The sequence below is a fragment of the Opisthorchis viverrini genome, assembly GCF_000715545.1.
Source record: "Opisthorchis viverrini unplaced genomic scaffold opera_v5_191, whole genome shotgun sequence".
Lineage (NCBI taxonomy): Eukaryota > Metazoa > Platyhelminthes > Trematoda > Opisthorchiida > Opisthorchiidae > Opisthorchis > Opisthorchis viverrini.
The window spans coordinates 20,684-46,933 of record NW_008751847.1 but is presented as its reverse complement, the minus strand read 5'-3'; the positions used below and the strand labels follow the sequence as shown (position 1 = coordinate 46,933).

At 45.0% G+C, this 26,250-nt stretch overlaps 1 protein-coding gene across 1 annotated transcript in view; it reads left to right on the top strand.

Moving 5' to 3' along the window:
- T265_07870 (hypothetical protein) overlaps nucleotides 1-26,250 on the top strand; it is a gene marked incomplete at both ends in the record, with an annotated part of 37,377 nt that overhangs the window by 1,368 nt on the left and 9,759 nt on the right. The window contains 10 exons of the mRNA XM_009173520.1: nucleotides 3,224-3,312; nucleotides 12,115-12,350; nucleotides 12,389-12,556; nucleotides 13,812-14,595; nucleotides 16,716-16,900; nucleotides 16,938-17,189; nucleotides 17,239-17,379; nucleotides 17,418-17,585; nucleotides 20,065-20,469; nucleotides 23,446-23,802. Coding sequence (XP_009171784.1) covers nucleotides 3,224-3,312; nucleotides 12,115-12,350; nucleotides 12,389-12,556; nucleotides 13,812-14,595; nucleotides 16,716-16,900; nucleotides 16,938-17,189; nucleotides 17,239-17,379; nucleotides 17,418-17,585; nucleotides 20,065-20,469; nucleotides 23,446-23,802 — 2,785 coding nt within the window. The remainder of the gene's footprint in view (nucleotides 1-3,223; nucleotides 3,313-12,114; nucleotides 12,351-12,388; nucleotides 12,557-13,811; nucleotides 14,596-16,715; nucleotides 16,901-16,937; nucleotides 17,190-17,238; nucleotides 17,380-17,417; nucleotides 17,586-20,064; nucleotides 20,470-23,445; nucleotides 23,803-26,250) is intronic.

Genomic DNA, 26,250 nt, shown 5'->3' with positions numbered 1-26,250 from the left:
TCAGGGGGACTCGAAGGGCTACGGTAGACCACACCGAGAAGGAGAGAATCGGACCCGCGCAGCGGGATTTGGACCCACAGTGCATCGCAGAAGTGTGCGCGGGTGGTGTCAGAAAGGACAATCGGGATTGGTAGGGCCGCATGTAAGTACAGAGCAACCCCACCTGCCCGCCCTCGTTTTGAGTCGGCTCGAAAAATAGAGTACCCGTCTATCGAGATCTCCGCGTCGGAGACATCTGGTGTGAACCAAGTCTTTGTGAGTGCGGTTATGGACGGTTTTTCAAGACAAGCTGACTGTTTAAAATCGCCGAGTTTGTTGAAAAGGCTGAGGCAGCTAGTGGACAAGCATTTCAACAACGTCTCCGCTGTATCCGAGGGTGAGGAGCCCAAAGTTGAGTGACCAGGGTGGTCAGCAGGTTTAATAGTTGTGCGCCGGGTTTGAATCCAAGGGTCCGAAGGGGCCTCTAGGGCGATGTCGTCTGCTTTCTGTCTTCGTGGTTTCTGAGGTGGCTTTTCGCCTGCAAAATTTTTTTCATTCCGTGAGAGCCCGATTTGCTCGGGCCTTTTGGCTTTGGGGGACGAAGTCTTTTTCCCCGTGGGCGAAATTTCGACCGTTGCTGTTTGTAGCTCTTTTAGCACCCCCATTTTGGTGACCAGATTTGCTGTTGATCCAAGATCGCCTTCCTGGATTCTTGGGTGTTTTGGCGCGGTTTGTCCTGGAAGGTGTCTCTGTGTGGCCCTGGGCGCTGGATGGCGGCACCAAGAAGTAATGATTTTGGTGGCGTTCCCAAGAGACTCGTTTTCGTGGAGGACTGCACCTTGAAGCCAGCTGGCAGTTTTCTAATCTGGCGATTTTAATGTGGCTTGTTTGGCTGCAGTCGCTCTTGTTTCGTGTTTGTGCAGACACCCGATCCGCCAGCGATCAGCGTAGCCAACTTGATGTACGAGGGATTCTCCGGATGGCTGTAGTTATGTTCATGGCTTAGGTTGTCGGGGTCCTGGGCGACGGTTGCGTCTACACATAGAGAGGCCGCTTTTGACGGAGTGGAGCTGAAGATTGGCTTCGCTGCTTGTCCCCGCACATCTGACTTAGTACAGTTTAGAGACTGTGGCTTTGCTGAGGAGTGCATGGCTGCAGCTGTTACGGAGATAAGCGTTGATAGCTCCACGTACTTTGGGCACTGCTTGCGTGTGAGGTTTGCCTCCTCCAGGACATCACTGCTTTTGGTGTGCGAGAGGCCTGTGGTGGTCGAATAAAAACTGTTGTCCGGAAACGCAACTGGTTTCGGGAGCACAACGGGATATGACCACAATCGGCTTGGTCATGAGTTTGGGGTCGGCTGAGTTTGTGCCCAGCGGAAGCCTGTTTCGTGCATCCACCCCTGACCTGTTGCGACCGAGCTTTCGCACGTCTAGAGGGCGATCATCAGATAGACGCCTGACCATTGGGTTGGCCTTCTGGATGCCTCCAGTCCGCTCCAAGAGCTTCTGTACGTCAGACGGGGGAGAAAGAGTGACGAGAAGTCCAAGCGTTCGCTTGCTTCCCATCTGGCGTAACCATTCTGCATGGAGCGATTGGTCGGGCTTGATAAGGACATTCCCGTGGATTGATTGTGCCAGCTTCACCAGCGTGGGTTTTCCGGAGAATGACCCCCAGATTATCAGCCTTCTTTTCCTTAGGCGCCTGTCCACTAGAGACGCTGTCGCAGTCTTTTTTAGCCGCGTCAGAGTGTTGTATTACTTTCTTCGCAGCCATAGTGCCCGGTATGGATATCGCGAGGAATTGGTTCAGCGAAGAAAGTTGCTTGTCAACTTTTGTCCAGGACGCTTCATTCTTAGCGCATGAGTCCTCCAGTGCCTTTTAAAGACGCTCTATTTTCGCGTCGAGTATCCCGATTAAAACGGAACACTGACAGTGGTCTGGGGATTGGGTACCGTTTCGGGGGCTCCCCTCTTCGCTGCGGTATACATTGCACCCTTAACGTAGAGGCAGCTGGCGCAGACAAACGGGTCAGGAGAGTTAGCTGGTCGGCTTATCTGGTCGTCCTGTAAACCCGTGCATTTGAAATGCCACCAGGCATTGCAGGTGTGGCATTGCATCCCGCGTTTGACGTTCTACATGCAGCCATTTCGCCCACATCTGTTGTGGTCTATCAATGGCTGCAGAGGGCAATCGGTATAAATCGATATCATGTTTCGGACTAGATGTAAAATAGGAAGCGTGCGCAAAATATCAAGGGATATCTCTCAAATGTTTTGTTAGAGTAATAAAATCCAACGATTACTCGCTTGTACTCCGTGAATAGGTTGAAAAACGAAAAAATTCTTTCGCATATTTGCACGAGTGAAATCGAAACCGATCTAGAACCTACCGCGCGTGTTTTTTCAATTGCGTAACCGTTTTTTTAATAAGAAAAACTACGGAAACACGCGCTTGTACAATTTCACGAAATACAATCGTGGCCACATGCTCCGACTCTCTCTCTCTTCTCATTTCGCTCGCGCTTACAGCGGTCATTCGAGAATCTCATCCGCTAAATCTGACACCAAAACATTTCAGACTATCTTCGGAATCTATTATATGTGGGAACTGTTCAGAAGACCCCTGGACAATCCTGATGGGACTATAGTTTATTCGTTCACCTGGGCCAACGACGAACTATCTTAAAGAGAACAATTGTTAAGGAGTGTGTTTCATCTGAACTTTTATTATTGTATACTCAATTTAGCGTTATTTTTATTTCTTTGCCACACACTCCAGGTAAAGTACCTTATTGGGTATCCAGACCACTACAGGTGACATTGGTCCCCCGCATCAATTCGTTCTCCGTACTAAGATATTAGTCAGTTCCATGCAGTAGGAAGCGTTCTTCGTAGATATGCTCTTCCATACCCACCAACTCTGTCAGATTACAACCTATCGAAAAAGTGTGTCACTTAAACATTTTTCTTACGCTACTGCCGACAGCCTTTGATGGCCTGCGTAAACAACTAAACCAACTGATGGACAATCTTTAGGAGGTAGAACCCGATGATGTCAAATCCGTTATTAAGCAGGTGATTAGTCAGAGGCGAATCCTGCTCTACCAAGCCTCGACATCTGCACCTGACAGCCTGCCGTCGCTAATTGGCGATGCTGTTATTCAACCAATATGCTTGTCTAGGGATAGAGATTAGGGTTTTTGTGTTCTCTGTACCCGGCCGAGTAGTACCATTGAACCCAGGAATGCGACGGATTGCGCATCACACGCTGACTCTTGTGGTGATGAACCTTGTTCGGTATGCGATGGTGAGCTTCAGGCTTATCCCAAAAGTGAGTCAGCAGCTGAATAATTTATTTTTGGTTCTTAGCCCCTAGCCTGCCTCGAAAACGAAAATGTGTGCTTGCTAACCGGTCTATAAAGAAAGCGTATTTTGAAGTCAATCTCAATCGAATATAAGTTTCCTGCCTAATGTTTCCCAGAAGGCTTCATGCGTCCTATTTCCGTCACCGAGGAGCTAATCGACAGCCGTGAGTTGATTTCTTATTACTAGTTAAAAGGCGGATAATACTGATGAGGCATGCGGGTAGTAACTGGTTTTCTCGTGGCTGCACCTCACGTCTAATGGAAGGTGTGGGTTATCACGAAACTTGTGCAAATTTTTTGAAGCGTCCGTTTACAAATACTTGATGGGAGACGCGTGAATATGTTCAGTTCTTAAAAGCAAGATGTATGTGAGACATTCACTTTTCCGTCCAATAGTTTGCGACTGTTTAGCTCTTGTTTGCTAATAAACGGCTTCAAGGCGAAGAGCTTTTTTCTTTGCACAAGGACGAGCGTAGAAGGGGGGCCGACCAGATGAAACAGACGTCGATGATTTCAGGTGACCCACAGAAGGCCCATCAAATTCAGAATATTCGTCTGCTAATCAGACCTCATTAATATCGTGTGGGTTTCGTATTTTTCAGACCTTACTGTCAGTAATCGATGAGCTGCAAGAAATCACGCGATGCAAATCGGCCGTTGAAGATGGCGTTGTGCGAACAAGACACTATGGCATTGCTGTCGCCAAAGGGCTTTCGTTATAGGGTATGTTTTGCTTCCATTTTGACAATCGCCTGCCTCATAGTGCTAATTCGATAAGCTATCTAATATCTTCCCCTCATTTCAGGACGCCAGTATCCCAATATTCATCGCGCAACGTAAAGTGCGTGCGCTTTCCTGCATGGCAATATACCAATCAAAACGACGGAAAATTTTCAACTTTCCACGTCGCACACGTTGAACCTTTGCGGTTCCCCCGTTAGAGATGGATGGTCGTGTGTCCCCTAGCTAGCTACTCATTGTGGAGCCCTAGTCCCATGTCAGTCGTGAAGGTATGTTCGGATCTGCTACGATGGACGTAGTTTCCACGTTGCCATTTGCTTAGTCACGATGAACTCCTATTCACATGTTATTCGTGCGTGTCAGCTAAGTTCGTCTCTCTGTTCGCTATTACCGAAGACACGGGCGTCTTGCTATGTATTTTCAGTTACACAAAAGGACCCTTCTGTTTAACAACAAGCCTAAATTGATCAACATTTGCAAGCCCTACGTTCATCCAAACTCTCACGGTATATTCAGCTTAAAAATGCGTCCTTTGCGACGACAAATCGAGTTAGCAATTTTTTAGGTCCATGAGCACATAAATCGGTATTTGAACAGTCAAGCAGATAAAGATAGTTTAAAGTATCTACAAGAGTGGCAGCTCCGCATATTTTGCGTCCAAGAGGACAACAATGTTTTTAGAAAAAACCTCAGTGAATTATTTCATCTGCAGAACGACCTGCAAGATTTGTCTGCCGCCAGCGATTCGCCATATCTCATTACACTAGGCACCATCTTCACAGTCGGTGATGATTGAGGACCCTGTAGATTCTCTCATTTAATCAAGATTGCTGTGAAGATGATGTGCAGAACAATTCATTAGAAAAGGACATTCTTCACTATTAGGTGGTAACCTTGTAAACACCGTAGCTTTCCAGCATCCAATTTTATGGGGCGGATACTCTGCGCCTTCATTTGTAGGCTGGTAACCACATGGGAAGTGGCAATTGAAAGTAACTTCAAAAGTTTACCCACCCAAAAGCGCTATGAGCGACACACCACAAAAACCTGCAGCCAATAAATCCCTGTAAAATTTTAAACCTCGAATACATCGCAGTTTTGATGAAGTTAATTTCGGTTTACTTCTAGTGAGCAGTGACCCAGTGTGACTGGTCGAATGAGCAAGTGAAAAGGTCAATATTTTTTCAATTTACTGCGTTTAAAAGTGAATAACGACTTCATCATTTCACCCACACATGCAAAAAACAGCAGAAATTTCTGAAATTTATAGTGAAAAGCAGTCTATCGTTGCAGCACGGTGTCCGGCAAAGAAAGCCGTTCGAAGGATTCCTCGCCGGAGGTAATATGGAATATCTTACAGACGACACACGCTGCTCCATGTGTCTTGAAAGGTTTCATTGTCGCCGGTAAAAGTAATGATTGGAAGTGATTTCCTGAAGCCTGGAGGATGACCAGGCAATCATCCGTTTTCCTTTCGACGTACCCAACCACCCGACATCTGGCATGCAGCGCATTTTTGAAGTGCGGTGCTATACTTGCTGGCTTCTGCCATCGGCTGCAGACATGTGTGGGAAGTGGAGTTGGGGCAAGGGACTCACCTCTCCCGTCGGAAGTATAATGTCAGGTTGACCAGAATAACGACAACGATAGAGGGGAAACAGTTCCAATTAGAGTGATGTTTATGGACAACAGAGATCTCGCAAGAATCAGATAAATAATAAAGCTGTAAAACGTTTCCGGTGCATAACTACCATGCCACCAGAAGGTTGCACGGGGGCTGAGAGGCTACAGGCTGTCTAAGTCTAGACGGGGGAAGTTGAGGGGCAGAGATCGGGTTTGAAACATGGACCATTTGATGAATAATTTCGCACTCCAACAACTTGGGCAATCCTACGCCCTCAAGCCTCACAAAGCAAATAAAAAATTTGAGAAAGCCCTGAATACCCAAGTTGTCTAGCTTTGCGGTACCAAATACTGATCTCCGTTAGTTTGATGTAATCGTTTTCCTCACCCAAGTGAATGAAACCCTCGGTTCATGCAAACATCCGTGAATGTAACAGAATATGGGTGGTAGACTACGACGGTGGTGTTCGAAGCCACTTTTGTGTTGACAACACGCAATAACTAGCTGGGTTTCAGCGTTTTTTTAGAATTCAAAAATGTGGGTGCTCCGCACGACTCAAATAGTCCGTCAGTGTACAGGCTGATGCTTTACTGTGGACGATTGGCCTAAATGGACACTTGATAATTTAGGAATTGTAACAATAAGATGTTTCAAAGCTTCTTCAGAGCGCACACGATTCAGATTCAGCGGATTAAACGCTTTTTACTTCAGAACCATCATCGAGTGAGTGATTCACAGAAATCTAGGAACCAACTCGCTACCGATCACGCTTTCTCCTGTGCTTCTAATAAATAAAAGCATGATTAGCAAAGAGTAGACTTGGATTCTTTATGCACGGGCGTGGTAGATAAACAAACAGCGCACTTATGATGATGATGGACGATCGTTGGCTATTTTCATAAGGGAAACTACTCACAAGGTTGCTGAAATCTCTTTGATAGTCCACGGCCTGTGACGACCTTCTTGGGGTACAGGTAGGCGCACTCTCCGAGTTTTCGTCAACCTCATGTTCTACTTGAGCGCGAATGGGACTGCTTTTGAGAAATACACTCATTTGCGAATCAATTTGGTCTTCACGAGAGACCCAACCGAATTTCTAGTTTACGAAATTCGACGACTGAATGTGCTGCACACAGGCCACCTCATGGTTTGCTAATGAATGTATTTCTCACAAACTGGCCAATTTGGGCTCATGTAGAACATAAGGTTGACGGAAACTCGGGGAATGCGACTACCTGATGAGCCTTAAGAAGGGCGAAACCGGTCGTGGGTTGTCAAAGAGTTTTCAGAAAACTTGTGAGTAGCTTCGTTTATGAAAATATACTGCGACATCTCGAATAGCGTGCCAATTAAAACAGCAGGCGGCCTGTATGCAGCACATTCAGTTGTAATTATCATAAAGGAGTCTCTTGTGAAAACCAAAATCATTTGCAAACGAGTGCATTACTTAAATTTTTGGCTATATTTATCGGACGGTTTGCCTTCTCCCGGGAAGGATCTATTGCTAGAGTGACCGCAATTAACATGCACAATTTGTTCTCAGTGGAGACTGAGATTACTCATATAAATGCATAGTAATATCCCTGTTCTAAATGCGTCAAGTTACTTTTGATTATCATACCCAGCGCACTGTGGCCTAACAATCAACAGTGTCGAGTCGAACGTCTTCTACTTCATCCAATCTGCTACGAGTGGACCAGTTCCAAAAATTATTCAGGCAAGCACCTAGATGAAGTTCACGTTAAAAAGTGTGTTTTATGATTGTCGAGCTAGCACATTTTTCGTATTGACTAGTTGAATGCTTACCCATTCAAACAAGTGTCTTTGAGCAACACACCACGCGAATGTGTTTTTGGGATTAGACGACCGTAAAGCCTTGATACGGGAACCAACTTGATACGGGTCCAACTTCTCGAATTTTCGTTGCGTAAAGGTGGTTTGAGGGAAACAGCAAACTCGTCTATCAGGAAATCACATTTGTTTCGTCAGTTAAACAAAATAGAACATGTTGTTAACTAAAAATTCTTAAATTTGGGCTCAAATTATTGTGGGGTGGCGCGTGCGCACGTGAAAATTAGAGGAATCTTCAGCCATGGGGTTGGGCCAGCAAGGCTCCATAAACAGCGTCACTGATTCCCTTGGTGTTGAACCCGACTTTATAGATTCATGTATTTAGTGAATGAATTTGCCGCTGATGCGTACTGTAAAAGTTGTGATTTCTACCTTCTCTTTTTGTAGAACCAGGGGATTCGTGACAGCGTATATTTTGGGAGAGGTGTCCAATCAGAGGGCATGCACAGCTCGCACGGTAGGTTTGAGGAGACTTGCCTGGGTTCAGAGCACTCGACCAAGTAGGTTTAAGTGTCAGCATAGGACAATTATGCTCTACTAGCTAAGCAAATCCCTTGCTAAGTGTGGAACCACTGCAAATAAGAAACCCGCTAATGGAACATACGAAAACAAACCACGATATAACACCTTGCCAGGATAAACAAAAATGTGTTGTATAAGCATATAAGCACCGTCGATGGAATAAGCCAACCAACTTCTCTTTGAGAGACTGGAACAATGAACCCACGTGTCACTCATTTTTAGTATCTGAGGTCTGCGGAGATCACCACGCAGACAACGACGGCGGCCCTGTTACACACACCACCATGTCAAGATGTAACCGATCGCGGCCTTTAGCCAATTCGGTCTTCCTGTAGGGGGGCTTTCACCAACACTTGCGCAAGACCGCTTAAGAACTTTCAGGCGAGTCGAAAGCTACACTGAGATCCCTAAAGAAACGTCGCTCATACTAGTAAAGTGCTTTTGAAGGTGTTCCATTAGTCGCCCAGCGAGGACTTTCCCCGTATGCTTAGAATGAAGCCGGCGACCGAATATCGTTCGGCAGCTAAGGGCTTATGAGCCTCACGAGCGTATGATGTTTAGTGACGAAAGCATTTTGAAGCGGACGACTTTAAATCAACTTGCCACCACCAACTTGGTACCCACAGTACAACATGAATTCCTCCAGAAACATTCTTGCCTGGTGAATGTGCTCGTATTTATTGACAGCTTAACCCAAGCTAAGGAAAAAAGGTCACACTGAATGCCATATTTCCCAGATTCTAAAAAGCATTCAATTGGATTTAACATGTCTCGCTGCCCCATAATCTCTAGTCTTACGAAATCCATAGGGACATTCTACTTTGGATTAGGGAGTTTCTACCGGACAAAACATTTCGAGCTGAAGCTAGGCTCTCCATTCGAGTTCCTGAAGGCATCACTTTTGGACCGCTTTAAGTTCTGATCTTTGGTAAAGTCCTTTCAGTTGTTTTTTTTCAAGTCCATGCCCACTTTCCGCGGACAACTTGAAATTCCGGAGTTCCTAAGCCAGCGCCTGCCAAATGGATGTAGACGCTGCAATGCAGTGGACACTGGTTTGGTACCTTCCCTGAATGATGAAAAGTTCGTCCGTAGGCCTTTCGGAGGAGGCTCAGCGGACGCCTTTGCCATGCATGGTAAGAATGGACCACGGGGGTACCATGAGGATGGATACCAAAATGCATATGAGTACATCGCTTTTTCCAAACATGTCCCCAATTCACGATGGAAAACCGGCTCAAAAGAGGTTCGATGTTTTACGGTACGCTTTCCCTTTTATTACTCGCACGGACTCACAGATCCTCCAGGAAGCCCGCATCAGTCCGTTTATTAAATATGTCAACCAGTCATCCTTCTTACGACCCCAGAAAGACGTAATCCTCATTGGGCGTGCCCAAAGAGCTGCTTCGGAAATGGTTGCCAGCCGTACTGCCGTTCATTATGAAACGCGTCTGGCGGGGCTCTATCTATTTCCTTGTGGACTATTGTCGCCTCCAGGATGACCTGATAATTACTCACAACCTGTCTGAATAAAGTTTAGCCAACCGATTTTTCACTTTTGGCCCAACTGACACGGCAGGGACATGTTAGGAATATATTCAAGCTCACAGCGCACAACTTTTTGAGCGACAGTTTTCCTCGTATCGGGTAGTTGGTTAGAAGAATAAGCTTCCTCCGACGGTCCTTCACCTTCCATCTAGTACCTAGTTCAAAGTGCTTTTGGACACCTAGTTGTCCTCGTGCTGGTGAGATTAGTGCCCCGCACTGAGATCTTGAAGGGCAGTGTTATACCATTTTTTCGCTCGTGTCTTTCAGGTGAATGGAAGCCATTGGAAGCCAAGAATAAACCAGATCTGGTAAGCTTGGGCGAAAGCCTCGATCCTGCCTACCAATTAGCTAATCCATGAAAATCCGACTGTGATAGGCTGGAATATGGACCAATCAGAATTGGGATCCCTACAAGCTCGTGGCGTCTTGCCCGACCATGAGGTTTATGGTGTGAAGGGGTCTTCCCTAACCTGAAGTGTGTCGGGCAGCGGGGAGGCTGTGCAAGCTGATTTCGACGATGTTCCGGAGGGTCTGATCGTGTAGAGGTGAAGGAATTTATACTGTGCGTACAGTAGGATAGAAGCCGCCTCCAACTTCCAATAAAAAGGCACAATTCACGATAACCGTTCATTAGCCGAGAACGGGAAACGGTAGCTGTTAAAAGAAGCCTACATGGGGGGACAAGGTGCGAAACATAGAGGTATTCAAAGGTGTCGTCGTGTGCTGACATCAAAACTGCCGCTACGTCTGGAAGTAGACAAAAGGGAGTGTCTGGTTCACATTTCGACTTCTGCCTCCCTATCAGCAAACACTATCTGCGGTGCTTTTGGGTGTCATGTTCGCAGACAAAAGACGGTTGGTATACAATGTTGACTTGTTAGACTTCTGGGTGAAAAAGGCAGTAGGTTACAATGGTAAGAGCTTTGCTCTGTACCGTTCCTTCCACACCTTTTGAAACAGCCGTTAATCCTGAGAAAAGTGGTTTCCCATAACCACACTCTGTCATTAGTGTGGAGAAAAATATCTTTTATTGCCCGATTTGAGACTGGAGGCGTGCAACTACACGTTAATCATGCAGAGTATGGCGTTCTTTTTTGTAAGTTTCCAGTGTAAATGAGTTTGCTAGGGGATGAAACGGCTAGTTCCCCCTTACCCGCCTAGTTGCGCGCAGCACGTAGAGCGACCCGGTTGATTGCTCCTCAGAACACTGACGTGCAATTACTTCTAAATATTAAGTTCATGGTTGGAAGTGGCGATCGTCTGTACCTTGACTTATGTGGCGTTGAAAGCTGTTTTTGAGGTTATTTTGATGATCCTTGTACCGTTAGTGGGCTAATGTGAGATTGACGTATGGAATGGTATTCTCAAATACGTTTTTATAACTGACCTCTAATTCGACCCCGGTGCTGGAGTCAATGGAAGCAGAAGAAAGCGCACATGCTGATTGTATCGAGTACAAATGAGACGTCTATGGGCTAATAATCTGGGTCGCGTTGCATTATGTGTTTTCTTGACCATCTTTAGTTTAGAATTTCTTTCGGTTGATGGTCAGCAAGCTGCAGCTTTAGCGACAATGACCTGCCGCAGACAGTCAAATGGTGAAATACACTTCATCTATCCATCGCGATCGATTCCGTTACCTGTGCTCCCGCGTATTACGGATGGATTTTGAATCCTGGAAATCGACAGATACAGATGAATGATTGGCCACATATTTACTGTTAGCCTACCATATACATTGGCGTTCACACTCTTATGCACAGATTATGATAGTTCGACTGGTAAAAATTTACAATGTGAGCCTTTTGGATATATTTCTTGTAATGTCTCGAGCTAAATAGAGGCCCGAAACCCAGACTGCGGATTGCACATGCACTATTGTGACATATTTTTGGCCGCGCAAATAGCAAAACGTTGAACATCTTCAATGGAATTTTGTGGACGAAACCAACTTTGGTTACTTCGATGCAGCCCTTTCTGATGAAATTTGTCCCATTCCAAGTTCTTATGATGGACGAAAATTTATTCTAGGTTGTTCCCTGTCCAGCTCGATAGCTGGATAATTATACGAGCATTCGCTTCGAGGCTTACTTTGAACTGTGGATTCACGCGACGGGTAGCTACAGGCGGTCGACTTGAGGGGTCTGTCGGTCTAGCTTATTCTTAAACACCGTCCTGTGTGAGACAGGTTGACGAATATCCATGTAGCACTGTCTATATGGGAAGGAGAGAAGCAGCTTAGTAGATTTACTGCAAGAACAATTATTTTCTTAGCTAGGTACGTACGCTTTGATAATCGCGGTTTTCTCCCTTATCCTCCTTTTAGAAACCTCATCGATGTCTGTTCTGATAGAGACTTCACTGGGTACTATTGTGGTCGACCTATTCCTCACTGAACGTCCAAAATGCTCGTTGAACTTCATCAAACTCTGTCAAATGAAACACTACAACTTTTGCACCTTTCACTCAGTCCAGAAAAATCTAGTGGCTCAGACGGGGGACCCTACTGGAACTGGGAGGGGTGGTTTCTCTGTGTTTACACACCTATATGGTGAACAAGCCAGATACTTTGACGCCGAAAAGAAACCCAAGATATCTCACGCAACACGCGGTCTCGTTTCGATGGTTGAGAATGGTCACGGGCAACATGGATCACAGTTCTTCATCACGTTGGCGGATGATTTGCCTTATTTGGATAATAAACACACTGTATTCGGTCGAGTGAGTTTTCGGAATAACCGTTATACTGTATTTCCTAGCTCGCAGAAGGGTTGGAATTTATTGACAAGATTAATGAAGTTTTTTGTGATAAAGAGAACAGACCCTTTAGAAACATCCGAATCCATCATACGATCGTGCTGGACGATCCGTTTGATACCCCGAGGACTCTTGTTTACCCAAAATCCCCTGAACGTTTTCCCAAAGCGGTGAGTCCTTTTTGTCACAAACTTTTGGGACTTATGTGAATCACTATGAGCATATTTTCGTTACTTTTATGCCTAATGAGAATACACGTGCGTTTGAGGGATTTATCCATCTATAGCTTGAGATAGTTCAGTGGTTAAAGCGCGAGCTTAGTTATAGGAATATCTGTGGTTCGAATCCAACCTCTGAATCTGGAGCCTGGCGGTGTTTCAGCCCCTGTTCTTATATTTATCCATCTTAGCTTGAGATAGTTCAGTGGTTAAAGCGCGAGCTTAGTTATAGGAATATCTGTGGTTCGAATCCAACCTCTGAATCTGGAGCCTGGCGGTGTTTCAGCCCCTGTTCTTATATCGGATGGCATAAAAACTGTGCACCGAAAGTGTTGTAGCTGAACGACTATTATTTGATTACTATGCGCCTGTCATTATTTTGTTCTTCACGGTTCATCCTCTAATTGGTGCTAACTACCCCACTTTCTCCTAAAATTGGTCGTCACTCGCCTATTGGCAATGTGCTCGCATGTAATCCCTCGGAGCATCTAGAAACCACTTTTCGGTAACCTTCGGGAAGACTATCGACGTCAACGAATATTCCGGCAGGTGGTTGAGTTCACTAGTTGTCGAAGAAAGCTGCAGCTGCATCGCATGTTTTTTTTCAGGATTACTAGTTAAACGTGTCGACCATGCCGGGCAGCAGCTCTCAATATCTTGTTCCTCCGTAATAATCGGTTTTTCAGGTCCCTAAGATAGTCCCTTGGCGTTATTGCTTGTTTCAGTGCGCGCTGACAATTGAATGTCATCCCGAAGCGTGGATTTTTTGAAGAGATTACTAGTTCAGAAGCCCACAGCAACGCTCTACTTCATTCATAAAGAGAGTTCGTTCCCAAATAGGGAGGCAAAAACGTTTTTACCTGTTTTTTCTAAGGATTAGCCAGCTTTTTGTATGATGGCTACAAACACATACTTGAGTAATAGTTGCATTCATCGAGTCAACCAGACCCATTGGAAATGAAAACATGCTTGGCCAATCCGTCCAGCTGCCCTTCTGAACTGTTTTTAGTTATAAAGCACAACGTGGTCCACGTATGAAATTGGTTGAATTTTCGTCGACCACCCGAAGGTATAGCAACTGCAGTGGGTTTCAACGTTACTGACTATCTTTTGCTATGCGTAACTATATGAGTGGAAAGTTATTTGTCACTGCGCGGCGTCCATCAATATTATTTGTCAAATGATACTTCGGCTTTGTTTGCACCAGATGTTTGGGGATGGCGGTATTCCTCGAATAGAAGAAGATGAAGAACTAGACGAGGAAGTGGGCCTATCACCTACTCGTTTGAAGGAAGTACAGGCAGAACAGGAGGCGAAAACACATGCGCAACTCCTCACGTTGATCGGTGACCTCCCGGATGCGGATGTGAAGCCACCAGACAACGTACTGTTTGTGTGTCGCTTGAACCCAGTGACGACCTCTGAGGATTTAGAGATAATTTTCAGTCGGTTTGGTGAGATTAAGTCTTGTGAGGTGATTCGGGATCGCCGTACAGGCGCCTCTCTCCAGTATGCATTTGTTGAATTTGAAAACGAATCTGACTGTGAAAATGCCTATTTCAAGATGGACAAGGTGATCATCGATGATAGACGCATTCATGTTGACTTCAGTCAGTCCGTCGCTAAAGAATGGCAGAAATACCGCCGAGAGCAGAAGGCTGTCGTAATTCGCGATCCGAAACCACCGAGACCAGCCCGAGGTCAATCTCGGCATGAACCGTCTCACAGGCACGAAAGGCGTGAGCGTAGCCGGTCACCGCGAGCTTCAAGGAGATTTGAGAAACGACCTTCTCAAGATTCCAAACGCACTCGGTCACCAGTTTCATCGCATCCCAAGGAAAATGTGGGAAGCCCGAAACACAAGCCATTGCCAGGTGCCGACTTGGATTTGGTGGTTTCTGGAAGCGATGAACTCTCCTCTAGTTCCTCTTCTCTGTCCAGTTCGCATGCCAGGAAGAAGAAGAAACACAGGAAACATTCAAGGTCAGACGGTGAGTCAGCATATCTTTGTTTCAGCTCATAATAATGCTTGAGTGTCCAGATTGTTGCTTTCAGTTAGCTCATACAGTGAAACCGGGAAAAGTCCACTCTTGTTTTTTTCAGAGTATATCGGTTGGACTATCCATCATTCGAAATAGTAATACAGCAGAATACTGGGTATGCAGTCTTCGAATCTGGTGGACTAGAGCGGGACTACTTAATTGATTCCCATATTTTCATTCCCCTTATCTAGTGATGATTTGTAGGTAATTTGACTTTTCATATGATAATGGGATTACCCGTCTTCCATTGATAGTTGGTATTTTTACTATAAATCAAAGTAAAGAATTAAAGTCACGTTTTTGATACACGGATGCCATTCATTTCATTCGTAACCATATTGCAGTTGCTTGGGCCATTGAACAATAGTTTGTCCCATTGTCGCGGTTGCTGGGACATCGGTAACAAGTAGAACACCCGCTTACAAGCCACGATGACAAACCAAATTTATTAGTAGCGCATCAGCGTGGGACGTAGATTCCTTGAGACCCCTTAATCACCTATGTTTACTGTGAGTAAACTGTATCTGATAATTCTAGTGTAAAGAAGCTCATGTTCAGACCACCAGTTTTTCCATCAAGTTTCGCGTTTTGCAGCTTGAGAACCCGAGCACCCCTCATACGGTGATGAAAAACGAATGATGGCAAATATATGATTGATCCCGAAAGGCTCGGGTACGCTGGACCTTTTAATCGACACAAAGGAGTCAGATGCATGACTTTCCTATTAGCAATTTTGTGTTCTTGAGCTCGAGATAGCTCAGTTGTTAAGGTGCGAAATTACTGACCGAGAGGTCTGCTGTTCAAACCCAGCCTCAGCGTCTTGACTGCTCCTGTCTAGGCTTGGGCAACCTGCAGTATCCCAGCCTTTGTGCCATTGTTGGTACGGCATCTGGGTATCGAAAGGATGCTACAGCTGAATGATTTTTGACGCGAAAACCCATTCCATAACGGTTTGCTTTCCACGATGGACTGTCCAAAGTGTTTTGCCTTGGCTGTTTACCATCAGCATAGTAAAGCTGCAAATTTGCGAAATATGGTCAGCTCGAACGCAACGTATGATTCGATCATCAAACTTGGCAATCAGATTGCCTTTGTTTCGTTACAACGGGTAGACATGGTCAATGTACAGTTTAATATGTATTCTCTCTTCTTTTGGTTGCATCTTTGCAGTTTATGAGTATCTGGTAGTTGAAAAGCGTAGTTGAAAGTGTGTTAGGTCAGGAATGACTGAAATTTTGCTTGCACAGTTTACTACGAAGTAGTAAGGGGCTTGCATTAGAGTGCCGACTAACACCGTTTAATATCCAGGAGTTTCTTACTGTCAGAAGGACTGTTAGGACGCGCGCAGCGATTATCGCACTCCACTTCACTCCGGTCACTTGATCTTGACCTGACCGTTAAAGTCGGGTACATGTAATAAGAACAAACAGAACAACTCAAGAACTTGGGATTAAACTCGCGGTAGTAATTGTTGATGTATGCTTACTAGGTAAGCTAATGTGGACGCCGACTCACATCTTTTGGACTCAACAATGATTCCTTGTCGCCTTGCTGCACCTACATCCAAAGGGTCAATGAGTTAAAAACACATTCAAAAGATCTGAGTTTCTCAAAGAAGACGTATCACAGNGTCGCCCGAAATATATATATATATATATATATATATATATATATATATAGGTGTGCGTGCTTGTCCTCCGCCTATGACCGTTAATCAAACCTAATCTACTGATCAATTCGAAAACGTCATTTACACCGCTTCGTGTTTTCCCTGAAGGCGCTTGACTTTCGCCTCAGTTGTGCTTTTTATTTTTCTGCAGTTTCCCGGGACAGAAAACACGGCAAGTCAACACACAAGAAGCACAAACACAAGAAACACACTCATTCCTGATGCCCACACATGTCACTTTGTCCTCTTGTACAAAATAAACGCCTACTCTATTTTGTTAAATTATCGTCTTCAATTTTACGGGAGCGAATTGCGGTATTTTCGAGACCAGACTAATTAAAATCGATTTTCATTCCTGTGTCGTAGGCCTCATCAACCCACCTTCCACAGTAAATGTCAGAAGTCCTACTTGGGTTGCCTCCTGTGGATGATGAGAAAGAGGAACATGACCGACGTTCACTGTTACAGTTTCTCTATGAGTTGCACCAAATGTTCGATTTGGAGAACAACTCAACTGAGACTTTTCTATTCCCGAGGGACGAAATGACGCTGTTTAAACTGGTCTTGCAGGAGCACTGCAATATGGTGTGTGAACGTTTTTGCTTCCTTACTTTTGACACAGAAAGAACACAGTGACCCGCACCTTCTCTGGTTCAATGTCTGTCGCCACCGCATTCATAGTACAACTTCTAGTGGAGGTGAACTGTGTAGCCTGGCTGAAAAAGTCGACTCACTGCTCAACACATTCAACGTTGTTGACCGTACCACACTCTTGTCACGTATTCTGAGCGAATTTCAGGATAACGTGGAGATGAAACAGTACGTGTTTGACACAAAATACTTGGTGTGCTCCCAAAGCCTCGATTGGTTCGAAGTAAGTCCAGGTCTTTGGAGAAACGCCACTTCTACTTCCTGCTTGGTAGTATCTTGCTTTGGAATTGCTGACCTCTTACAACGTACCAAATATTCGATTTTCGCTGTCTGCAAACGCTGGTGACTCCGTGAAGGAACTTTTATTCTTCCAGTTTAGACAATGTACTCCACACCTTGTGAGCTACTACAAGGTAAGTGACTCCAAGATGTCTTAAATAAACTCGTCCAGAAATGTACCGTGACTGATGTGTTGCTCAGTTATTTGGGGCTGTCGATCAACATTAAAGATTCCATCAGACTTTTGAGACTATTAAACCGTCCAAAACGTGGGCTGGAACGAGAGACCTTCTATACCTTGCGTCTTCTGACCAGACAGTCTAACCTTTCTGCCACGCAGGTGAGCCTTCATTTTCCAGCTTTTCTAAGTTACATGCATGAGTGCGTGTTTTGAACACGGTTATATAGCATTTCTGACGCAATTTAATCAATGAAAGCTCTTCGTTGTTATCTGTATTAAGCGCCTGTAACCTATGGCATGCTTGTCCTTGTTATCGGAGCAACAGCCGTTTGTCCTTCACTCTACAAGACATGTGACCCATAAAAAGACATGTGGGTGGTTTCGGTCCTGAAACCAGTTAACTATCGTGTTTGAGGTAGATCTTCCAAAAAAGGACTATTGGTTTTCCGTTACAGTGGACGACTAGGTCACCACTGGGTTGGTCTGTCGTCCACTTGGATACAGTTGTGAATGTGCGCGCCAGATGATTTGTCACGGTGAACGCCTTCATATGACACGTGAATTACCGTACACACCTGTTTCCGTTCTGTTTGTTCCCCTGTTTCCGTAGTGCTTTTCCTTTTTCGAAGCTTATTGTATCTCCGGTAAACCCGCGATGGTTAGAAGCCTCTCTCAGTGTCTAGGATGGGAGTCGGTACTCACTCTATGGAGCGTGGTGAATGACTCAGTCGAATGGCCCCAGGTGACTCGTACCACCAGAGTAATTGGAATCCCATTAGTCACATGAACTTGTCAGGTGAAAACCAAATCGGTATGTAAATGAGTGTATTTGTCGAACTTGTTAGATTCTTTAATGGAACCGAGCTGGCCAGATACATGACCGGTGTGATTGCTGATCGGTGTTAACTCTTGATTAAAACTCGTGGTCAAAATTGCCAGTGGTATTCCTCGAGTACTTAACTCTGTCGCGAAGTTTTCTGCCTTTAATGAATCTCTTTGCTTCTTTCTTCAGAGGTTTTTTGCGTGATTATTTACTCTCACTATCTAACTAGGATGTGTTTTGTGAATAGTTCACTCAGAATTTCAGTTGCGAGTGAGAGTGAGCTCAATTTGCCTTGATCGCTTCCAAGGTCATGTAACCTGAAAACGACACTAGCCCCAGTTGTTTCTTTACCCGTTTTGCTTTGTTGGTTCGACCGTCATGTCACTTGTCTCCTGACAAGCCATTCTTTGTCACGTTTGGTAGGTAATATAAATGAATTAATTGATCGGCCCTCCTCGATACATACCTCTATGGCGACCAGCTGTCCCAGTCTATTTTTAATTTCAAACAAGTTTTTCACTTCAGTTTATGGTACTTGACTTTTCAGCTCAGACTATCTGGACGATGAGCATCGGCCGACCTGCTGTTATAATCACCATCGTCGTCGTAAGCAGCAGGATCATTGGGAGTTCAGGACCATACAGTCGTTGAATTTGCACTTTACAAGTGATCTAGTAGATGGAAAAATAGGCAGGAATTTAAATTACTACGGACACTTTAGTGACAGCCCCTCCAAACACTCAATCAAACAGTATGGGTAGAAGTTGAAATCCACTTTTTTTCCACTGTCTATTCGGAATTCACCAGAAACACCATACCGATCATTTTGTTTTGCCTCCTCTTGCGTATTATTCTGCCGATTGGAACAGGTTGCTTAAATGTCAACTACTACTGAAAAATACCAGGAAATTACCCGAATATTAATAGCTCGGTTACGCTCACTGGTACTTACTCGGGTGGCTGTTGATCTGATGCAATGCATGCACTGATGCTATCTTGACTGGTGAGGAAACGTTCTCAAGCTAATTGTTAAGCTCAGTGAACAGCCGCGTGATCAACTACCACAACGAGGAATATTTCGAGGACAGCTGTAAAAATCTCTGGTTCCCTTGACTTGTCTATCATTCGTGATACTGGCTCGATTACACTTCCGACCAAACTATCGTTCCATCTACCGCTTTCCTGCTTATATGCATTTCTTCGCTTTGCTTTCTAGGCTTGTTTAAAGTAGCCAAATCAATCTGTTAGGTTTCGATGGTTCCACAAGGTTTTCCTCACTGAGTATTAGGCATCAGTGATCTAATGGTCATGGATCCCGAAATCGCTGTTTTCATCGCGCAGTGGTCCAGTGTGTTGTAAAATCCCAGGCTACTCAGTCGTACATTGTGGTCCTCAACTGTTTGGTTGTTCTCGCGCGATATTACGTTTGTGGTTTACTGGTTTGGCCTGATTATACCTTTAAAGCTGTTCCCTCCTGTTTGACCATCCGGTCTCATTCCTTTACTTTCGCGCCGGGCACAAACCGTTCAACTGGTTCATATTTGTAATGTACCACTCATAAGGTTGCTGAAATCCGCCAACTGGTTGTTCACACGGTTCGGTGCAAACAGTAAATGGCTTTGCGTATTGTGCGCAGGAATCCATTGACGTACACACAGTCAACTCCCGACGACCTGTGTCACCACGAAGGGTGTCATTTTTTGATCGTATGGTCGATCACAGGCATATTCATGTGAACAGTGCCACTGTGGAATATATCCCAATAAGTACCATCCCTCCCTCTAATTTCCGAATCGTTTCTCTCCGACCCCACAGATTGCTATGTCGTTCGTCACCCTTACCCAGTTAGGTGGGTCTCAGGACATGTATGCTGTCCTAAAACCTTGGTCTTCGGGGCTTCACCACCTGGTTGACTGCCTGGCCAAATGCCAGGATGCTCTTTCCGGTGTAACAGATGAGCTTGTTTTGGTGACCACAGGCTCCGGAGATCGTATGAATTTAGAAGATGCTTGTTCAGCGGTCAAACATTGTATACGCACCGCCGGTCAGCTTCTCAAAAAGCCATTAAGGGGGGCGAAAACCTGTCCGGGGGACTCGGACTATGACACAGTGTTTACGGCGTCAAACATCAACGAAGCACTAGAACGACTAAACCAAAAGTTGGCCCGCATCATGAATTCCACAACACTGCCAAAATTTTGTGATGAGACCCCAGGAAGAGTGAGTTTTGCAATAATCTGGCAGATAACGTTTTATCCCGATTTGGTGCTATCTCTTTTAACATTGCTTCATATATCCATCCCTGCGTTCCTCTAATTACTCACGGTACTCGTCGAAGTTAACCTGGTTCTTAAGATTTATGTCCTATCTAATATGGCTTGATTAGCCGGAACTTTTTCCGGTTATTATAGAGCGGAACACGGATTGCTAGCATGTTGTTGCTAAGATACCGGTTTGGTACTGAAATGAGCTATTATTGACCGAACTCTTGTTCACAACAAGCTACCACGTTCTGACATTTGTTGGATCGTCTTAGCGGGGCATCGCATCTGTGAGATACCCCCAGTGTAATATGAACTAAGCTAGTAGTCTTGTCTGCTGGAGACGGGACTAGCAGCGCTGTTCGAATGGGCACCTCAACTCAATCTGTTGGACTGGATATCCCTGTCAACGTACAGCTATCGTACGCAATAAACTAGATGCTAGAATATGTGGGGCATTAATGAGGCTAACAGATTTTCTTGTTTGTCTGCGCTCCCTTTCAAGTTAACATTAGAATTTTCTGCACCCATCATCTAACAACCTTTTTGGGGAATCTCGAGGAATAATAGTGCTTGCTTATTGGGTGCCACTCGTGCACTCAGCATCCGCCAAGAGATCTAGCCGGTGGGATTTCAGGGCGAAGACTGGGGTATTCTCGATCGCATTTAGTACTCATTGACACCTTTTGCCGGCGATTTTAGCGAAACCACAGCTCATTCGGCTCAGCCGAAGCGTATCACGTGAATCTTGTCACCGTTGTTGGATGGAGGAATCGCATTTTCCCTACGTGGATGGCAGAATAAACAGTTGATACAGTGTATCGAAATTCCCTGGATCAAGAGTCCTAGTAAACAATTTTCTACCCATTTCGTGTTTGCTTACCCCAAGCTACACACGGTTTTGTCAAGCTGAGTCTGCTGACACCATACATAACCAGTTAACAAGCACGTCTAATGTAGGGGAGACCTTTCGGTTTGCACTTGACTGCCGATCATGTTCACCATCCGAAACGCAGGTATAAGGGCTGGGATATGACTAGCTGATCTACTTAAGGAGAGTGAACTTTTTCAGAAAAGAATCTGACGTCCCTCAGCATAGCTGATCTCATGCTCCCACCTGACCCGCGCAACTCCTCAGAGGCACTGTGATCAAATGCGGAGTCTCCGAACGCAGCGTCTGCGTCTCTGGTTTATAATGTAGGACAGATGGAACTACGGTGTTACATGGCCTACCTTTATCAGACAAGCTTATGTCACTTCGATGCCATAATTGTCAGTGTACTCAATCTCCGTGAGAGGACACCCGGAAGCATTTCGATTTCCGGGGTATTAGGGGCAGGTAGTACATCGATTGCCGACAGGGTGATGGAGGTTACCTTCGCCTGACACCACTAGATGTGGTGAGCTCAGAAGAGAATTTGCCGGTATATGTTTGGACTCCAATTCATGGAGTGGACGAGCTGTACCATATACAGTTAAACCTTGAGTTTCTCACTGACCTATCCCGGTTTATTGAGCGGCAACATGTGGTGAAAAGAACGCTGTTCACCAATCGTCTAACGCCTTTTGTTCCAAGCGCTGTTCAGTTATCTCCTCTGAAACGTGTTTGGGTGCGGAAGACAACTGTACTGATAAGGCTACTGTTCGTCCAAAAGTTTTAGTTAGGCTTCATCCTTCATTTCTACCGTCAGGTGAAAAAGCTTCCAGGTTTTTAGTAACTTGTCTTTGCGAATTCATTTTCCCAGTGTCAACCGTCTCTGCGTGTTTGACAGAAGCGAAGCGAAAAGTGTCTCCCAGCCCTGTGCTGTGTGGAAACGACCGATAGGTGAACAGTATGTGATCTGGCAACGAACCAGTAACCTGACAACTGCTGCCTCCCGGGATGGGGACCCCGGAACTCAAATCACCACTGGTTAATGGTACTCGCAGACATGGTTAAGTCACGAAGTCAACAGCACTCGCACATGAAAGCTAACACCTTCAACTTGTAACTCCTCAGTTTTTGAACTAATTGAAGGTGCCATCGCTTCCAATGCTAGACTGTATCTCCCACACTCTTTCACTTTCGGCTGGTCGAAACTGTAGGGGATGGAACCAGTGTACTCATGGTACATGGTTTAAAGCTGATAAACTTATTTTATCAGTTTAATTCTTTATTGTAGGACTGCATCACAATGACCGTTGTCGGTCAAGTGGAGTTTCGTGCCTTTCATTCTGGGTGATACTCTAGTTCTCGTGACACTACGAAGCTTATATTAAGGCCGAATACACAAAGATATGATGGAAGCACTTTATGCTGTTTAGCTAAGTTGTCCAGAAGTGCAGCGTTAGCAAGTGCGAAAAATATCACAACTGATTTGCTAAATACTCTTATTTGCACACAGATTAGTTTTTTAATGGGAATCTTAGCTGAAACTAAATATGCTGAACGAAGGACGCCTTATGTTTCAGTTTGCACAATATCTGAGATATTGTACCACCCTGCTAATAATATTAGTAGTAATAATACCTCGTAGCATACACTATGTTGGGTCACAGCGATCCGAAAACCAGTGGGCAAACACGGACCTTCGTTATTCTGAGACCGCTGTACGTTACCTCTGGTTTCAGTAGCTTTGTTCTCCTGTTCATAATGTCCAAAATGATCACTCGAGGATAACCTGTAAGTTACGCAACCCATATACACTTTTTAAGACACAAACACCGTTGGCACTGGTTAGCTTGCTGCTATCTGGACACTGTACAGATGCTGATCAATCACCTGATTCACTGGCCACCACTCAATCCACAATTACAACTTCTCAGACATTAGCTTTCATCAAGAGTAACACTAGCACTTTTCAGCTTAAAAGAACACGAGGATTCAAATTGATTCAACGGACCTCATAACTAACTTCACTACATTTAAGAAGTTGTTCTATTGCTTTGTCCGCAGTCACTTTCACGTGGTGGCAGTCTTCGGGGACGCGCTGCAGCCAGGCTCGGTCGCTTTCTTTTGGTTGTAAGCGAACAGCGCTCGGAATTGTCCAACATTATTACGACACAACCGTGTGGCAGCTTTTCAGCTACACCAATGTCCTCCAGGCTTCCTCAGACTCCATCCGCTACAATTCATTCCACTGTCACCACCCCAACTACCGAAGGCCGAGGGGATCAGTTGCTTCGCATGTTCTTGTCACCACAAACCCCATCAGTTTCACATCAAGCTGTCGAGGCGAATAATGAAAATCTACCTGGTAGTATCGCACCTGCGACTTCACTGATTCCGGACTTAACCGATGAGACCTCCATGGTGAGTCTGTTTTGCATCAATTTTCAGTCTCTGTGGTTTCATTTCAGAGGGAATACCCATGGGATTGAGCAACTGAGTTCTTTTTTATGCGGTGTCCCTCTAACATAGATTCGATTCATGGTAATGTGGGGGCCTTTGCTCATTCTCAATAGAGATTTTGTTTTTTCAGTGAAGCTACTCTATGCTGAGAGCTGAGAAGCACTGTACAGTTTTTTTCATCTTCCACCAATCAATAAATAGCTCGGAGTAAGAATAATTTCGCGCGATGAGTGGAGGCTTCCCTCTGAGAATCCGTCACTCGGGGAGTCAGTCAATATGTGACCACATGATGTCGTATCCTTGATTGAAGGATGAGTGGCACTAGTCCTGTTTAAGTTGGAGCTGATCACAGTACTGATCAGCGACTCGTGGTCAACCGGTTAAGTGTTTAACCACTAGCCGGAAGGTCGAGGCTTCGAAACTCTCATAATTTCGTGAGATGCGCACTGCCGATGATACCCAGTGAGTATCAAAGAACCGTACAGTGTTTATAGGCTTTTCAGCATAGGTTGGCTTCCCGTACAGGACGAAGTCTTCGTTGAAATTGAATAATGCCAGTGAAGTATGGTTTTCATTCGAACGATTGCTGTAGTGTATGAGACTTGAGAAAACCGAAATTGACAGCTGTTTATATTTTCCATGTGTACCGGTGAAACATTCCAGGGAAATGAGAAAAATCGTTCAGTTGTAGCACCCTTTCGGTTCCTAACTGCCTTGCCACCCGTAGGAAGCACGAGGGCTGGGATACTGCCAGGTTGCTCAAGCCTAGCGAGGGGAAGTCGAGAGGCAGAGGTCGGATTCGAACCACTGATCTTCCCGTCAGTAAATTCGCGCTCTAACCACTGATCCATCTCGCCCCCCCCCAGGAAAATGAATAACTTGTCAAAGGATTATGATGAGAATATCATGTGCTTAACGACCCATGTGTTACCGGTGTCTCTGACTTACAAGTACTGTCAAATATAAGCGTTTTCTAGACAATTGCAAAAGGTTCAATTTTTATCCATGCTCAAGAAACACTCCCGTCGAGCCAGCGTTCTGGTATCGCCCATGGTGTTTCCTCGAAGGGGATTTACGTACTAGGTTTCAGTGATGTCAAGATGAAAAACACGTGGAAATAAATCGAAACTGTAGGCTGTTATTCTAGCAGACCCTTATTTTTGGAGTGGGGTATCTATAGCTTTATCATGAATAGGGTTGCTATCAGAACATAAGTCTAGCTTGCTAAAGAAGTTGCGAAACTGTGAACCATGTGTTAAAAGTGATACTGAAGAAAAGTCCCTCACGCGAAATTAGGCGAAGGCTTCACATTGGACACATTTTAATGGAATCGTGTGTTGGGTAAATACATAAATATACTCTCAATTTACTTGCGACTTGTCCATCTTCGTACCTATGTGCGGTAAAGCCACTGATGCCGTAAAATATGAGGATTGTGATGTATAATATGTGGAACTGAGTCACATTGTACTCGTTGTGGTCGGTCTGCCACCTTTAGCACTGTAGTCGCTTACGTCCAAACATGATCAACTTCAGGAGGTACCACTAACCAGAACCGGGAAGTCATTCAAGTGAATTGTGTCATACGGCCTTGTGATTCTATTAGATTGCAGGGACTTACCACCATTTTACTCGGTTTTGATCCGTTCGGGCAACTCCTATCCGACCACTGATCTCCCTTCAGAAAACTTGAGAATCACTAAAGGTCGATGCGACTACTTGATCCGACGATGTTATTTCACTGAGTCTAGTCGATACCGTCGATACCGACAATCCAATGTTGACGTCTGTATTGCATGCTTTAGTCGGACGGGTACGCACAGACATGGCAATATAACCGACTACCGACTGCTGATCAGATGACAGCTGCTGCTGCTGCTGGAATTCAGGTTACTCTCGTCTTATTCTGTGTGCAAAGGGTTCGTTGATGGCGGAAAAGTCCTCTTGGTTTTTTTCCTCAACGGAACCACTCACAAAGTTGTCAAAAACCCTCCAATAGCCCATGACAGGTTTTGCCCTTCTTGGGGCTATGCAGGTAGATACACCTTATGTTCTACTTGAATCCATATTGTACGACATTCGGGCAATGCACTCATCGGCACACCATTCTGGTTTTCACGGGAAACTGAACTGAATCCTAGCTGGATCATCATCATCGACAGCATGAAATCAATGCTACTTGAATATTGTACGACATTCGGGCAATGCACTCATCGGCACACCATTCTGGTTTTCACGGGAAACTGAACTGAATCCTAGCTGGATGGATCTCATCGACAGCATGAAATCAATGTTCAACACCGATGCTTCACTGCTGTACAACGATGACTTATTTGAAAGCCTTATTGTAAAGAAAAGAATAAAGGTGGATGGGGGAGGGACTTAGTGCTAGCTTAACACAATCATTCC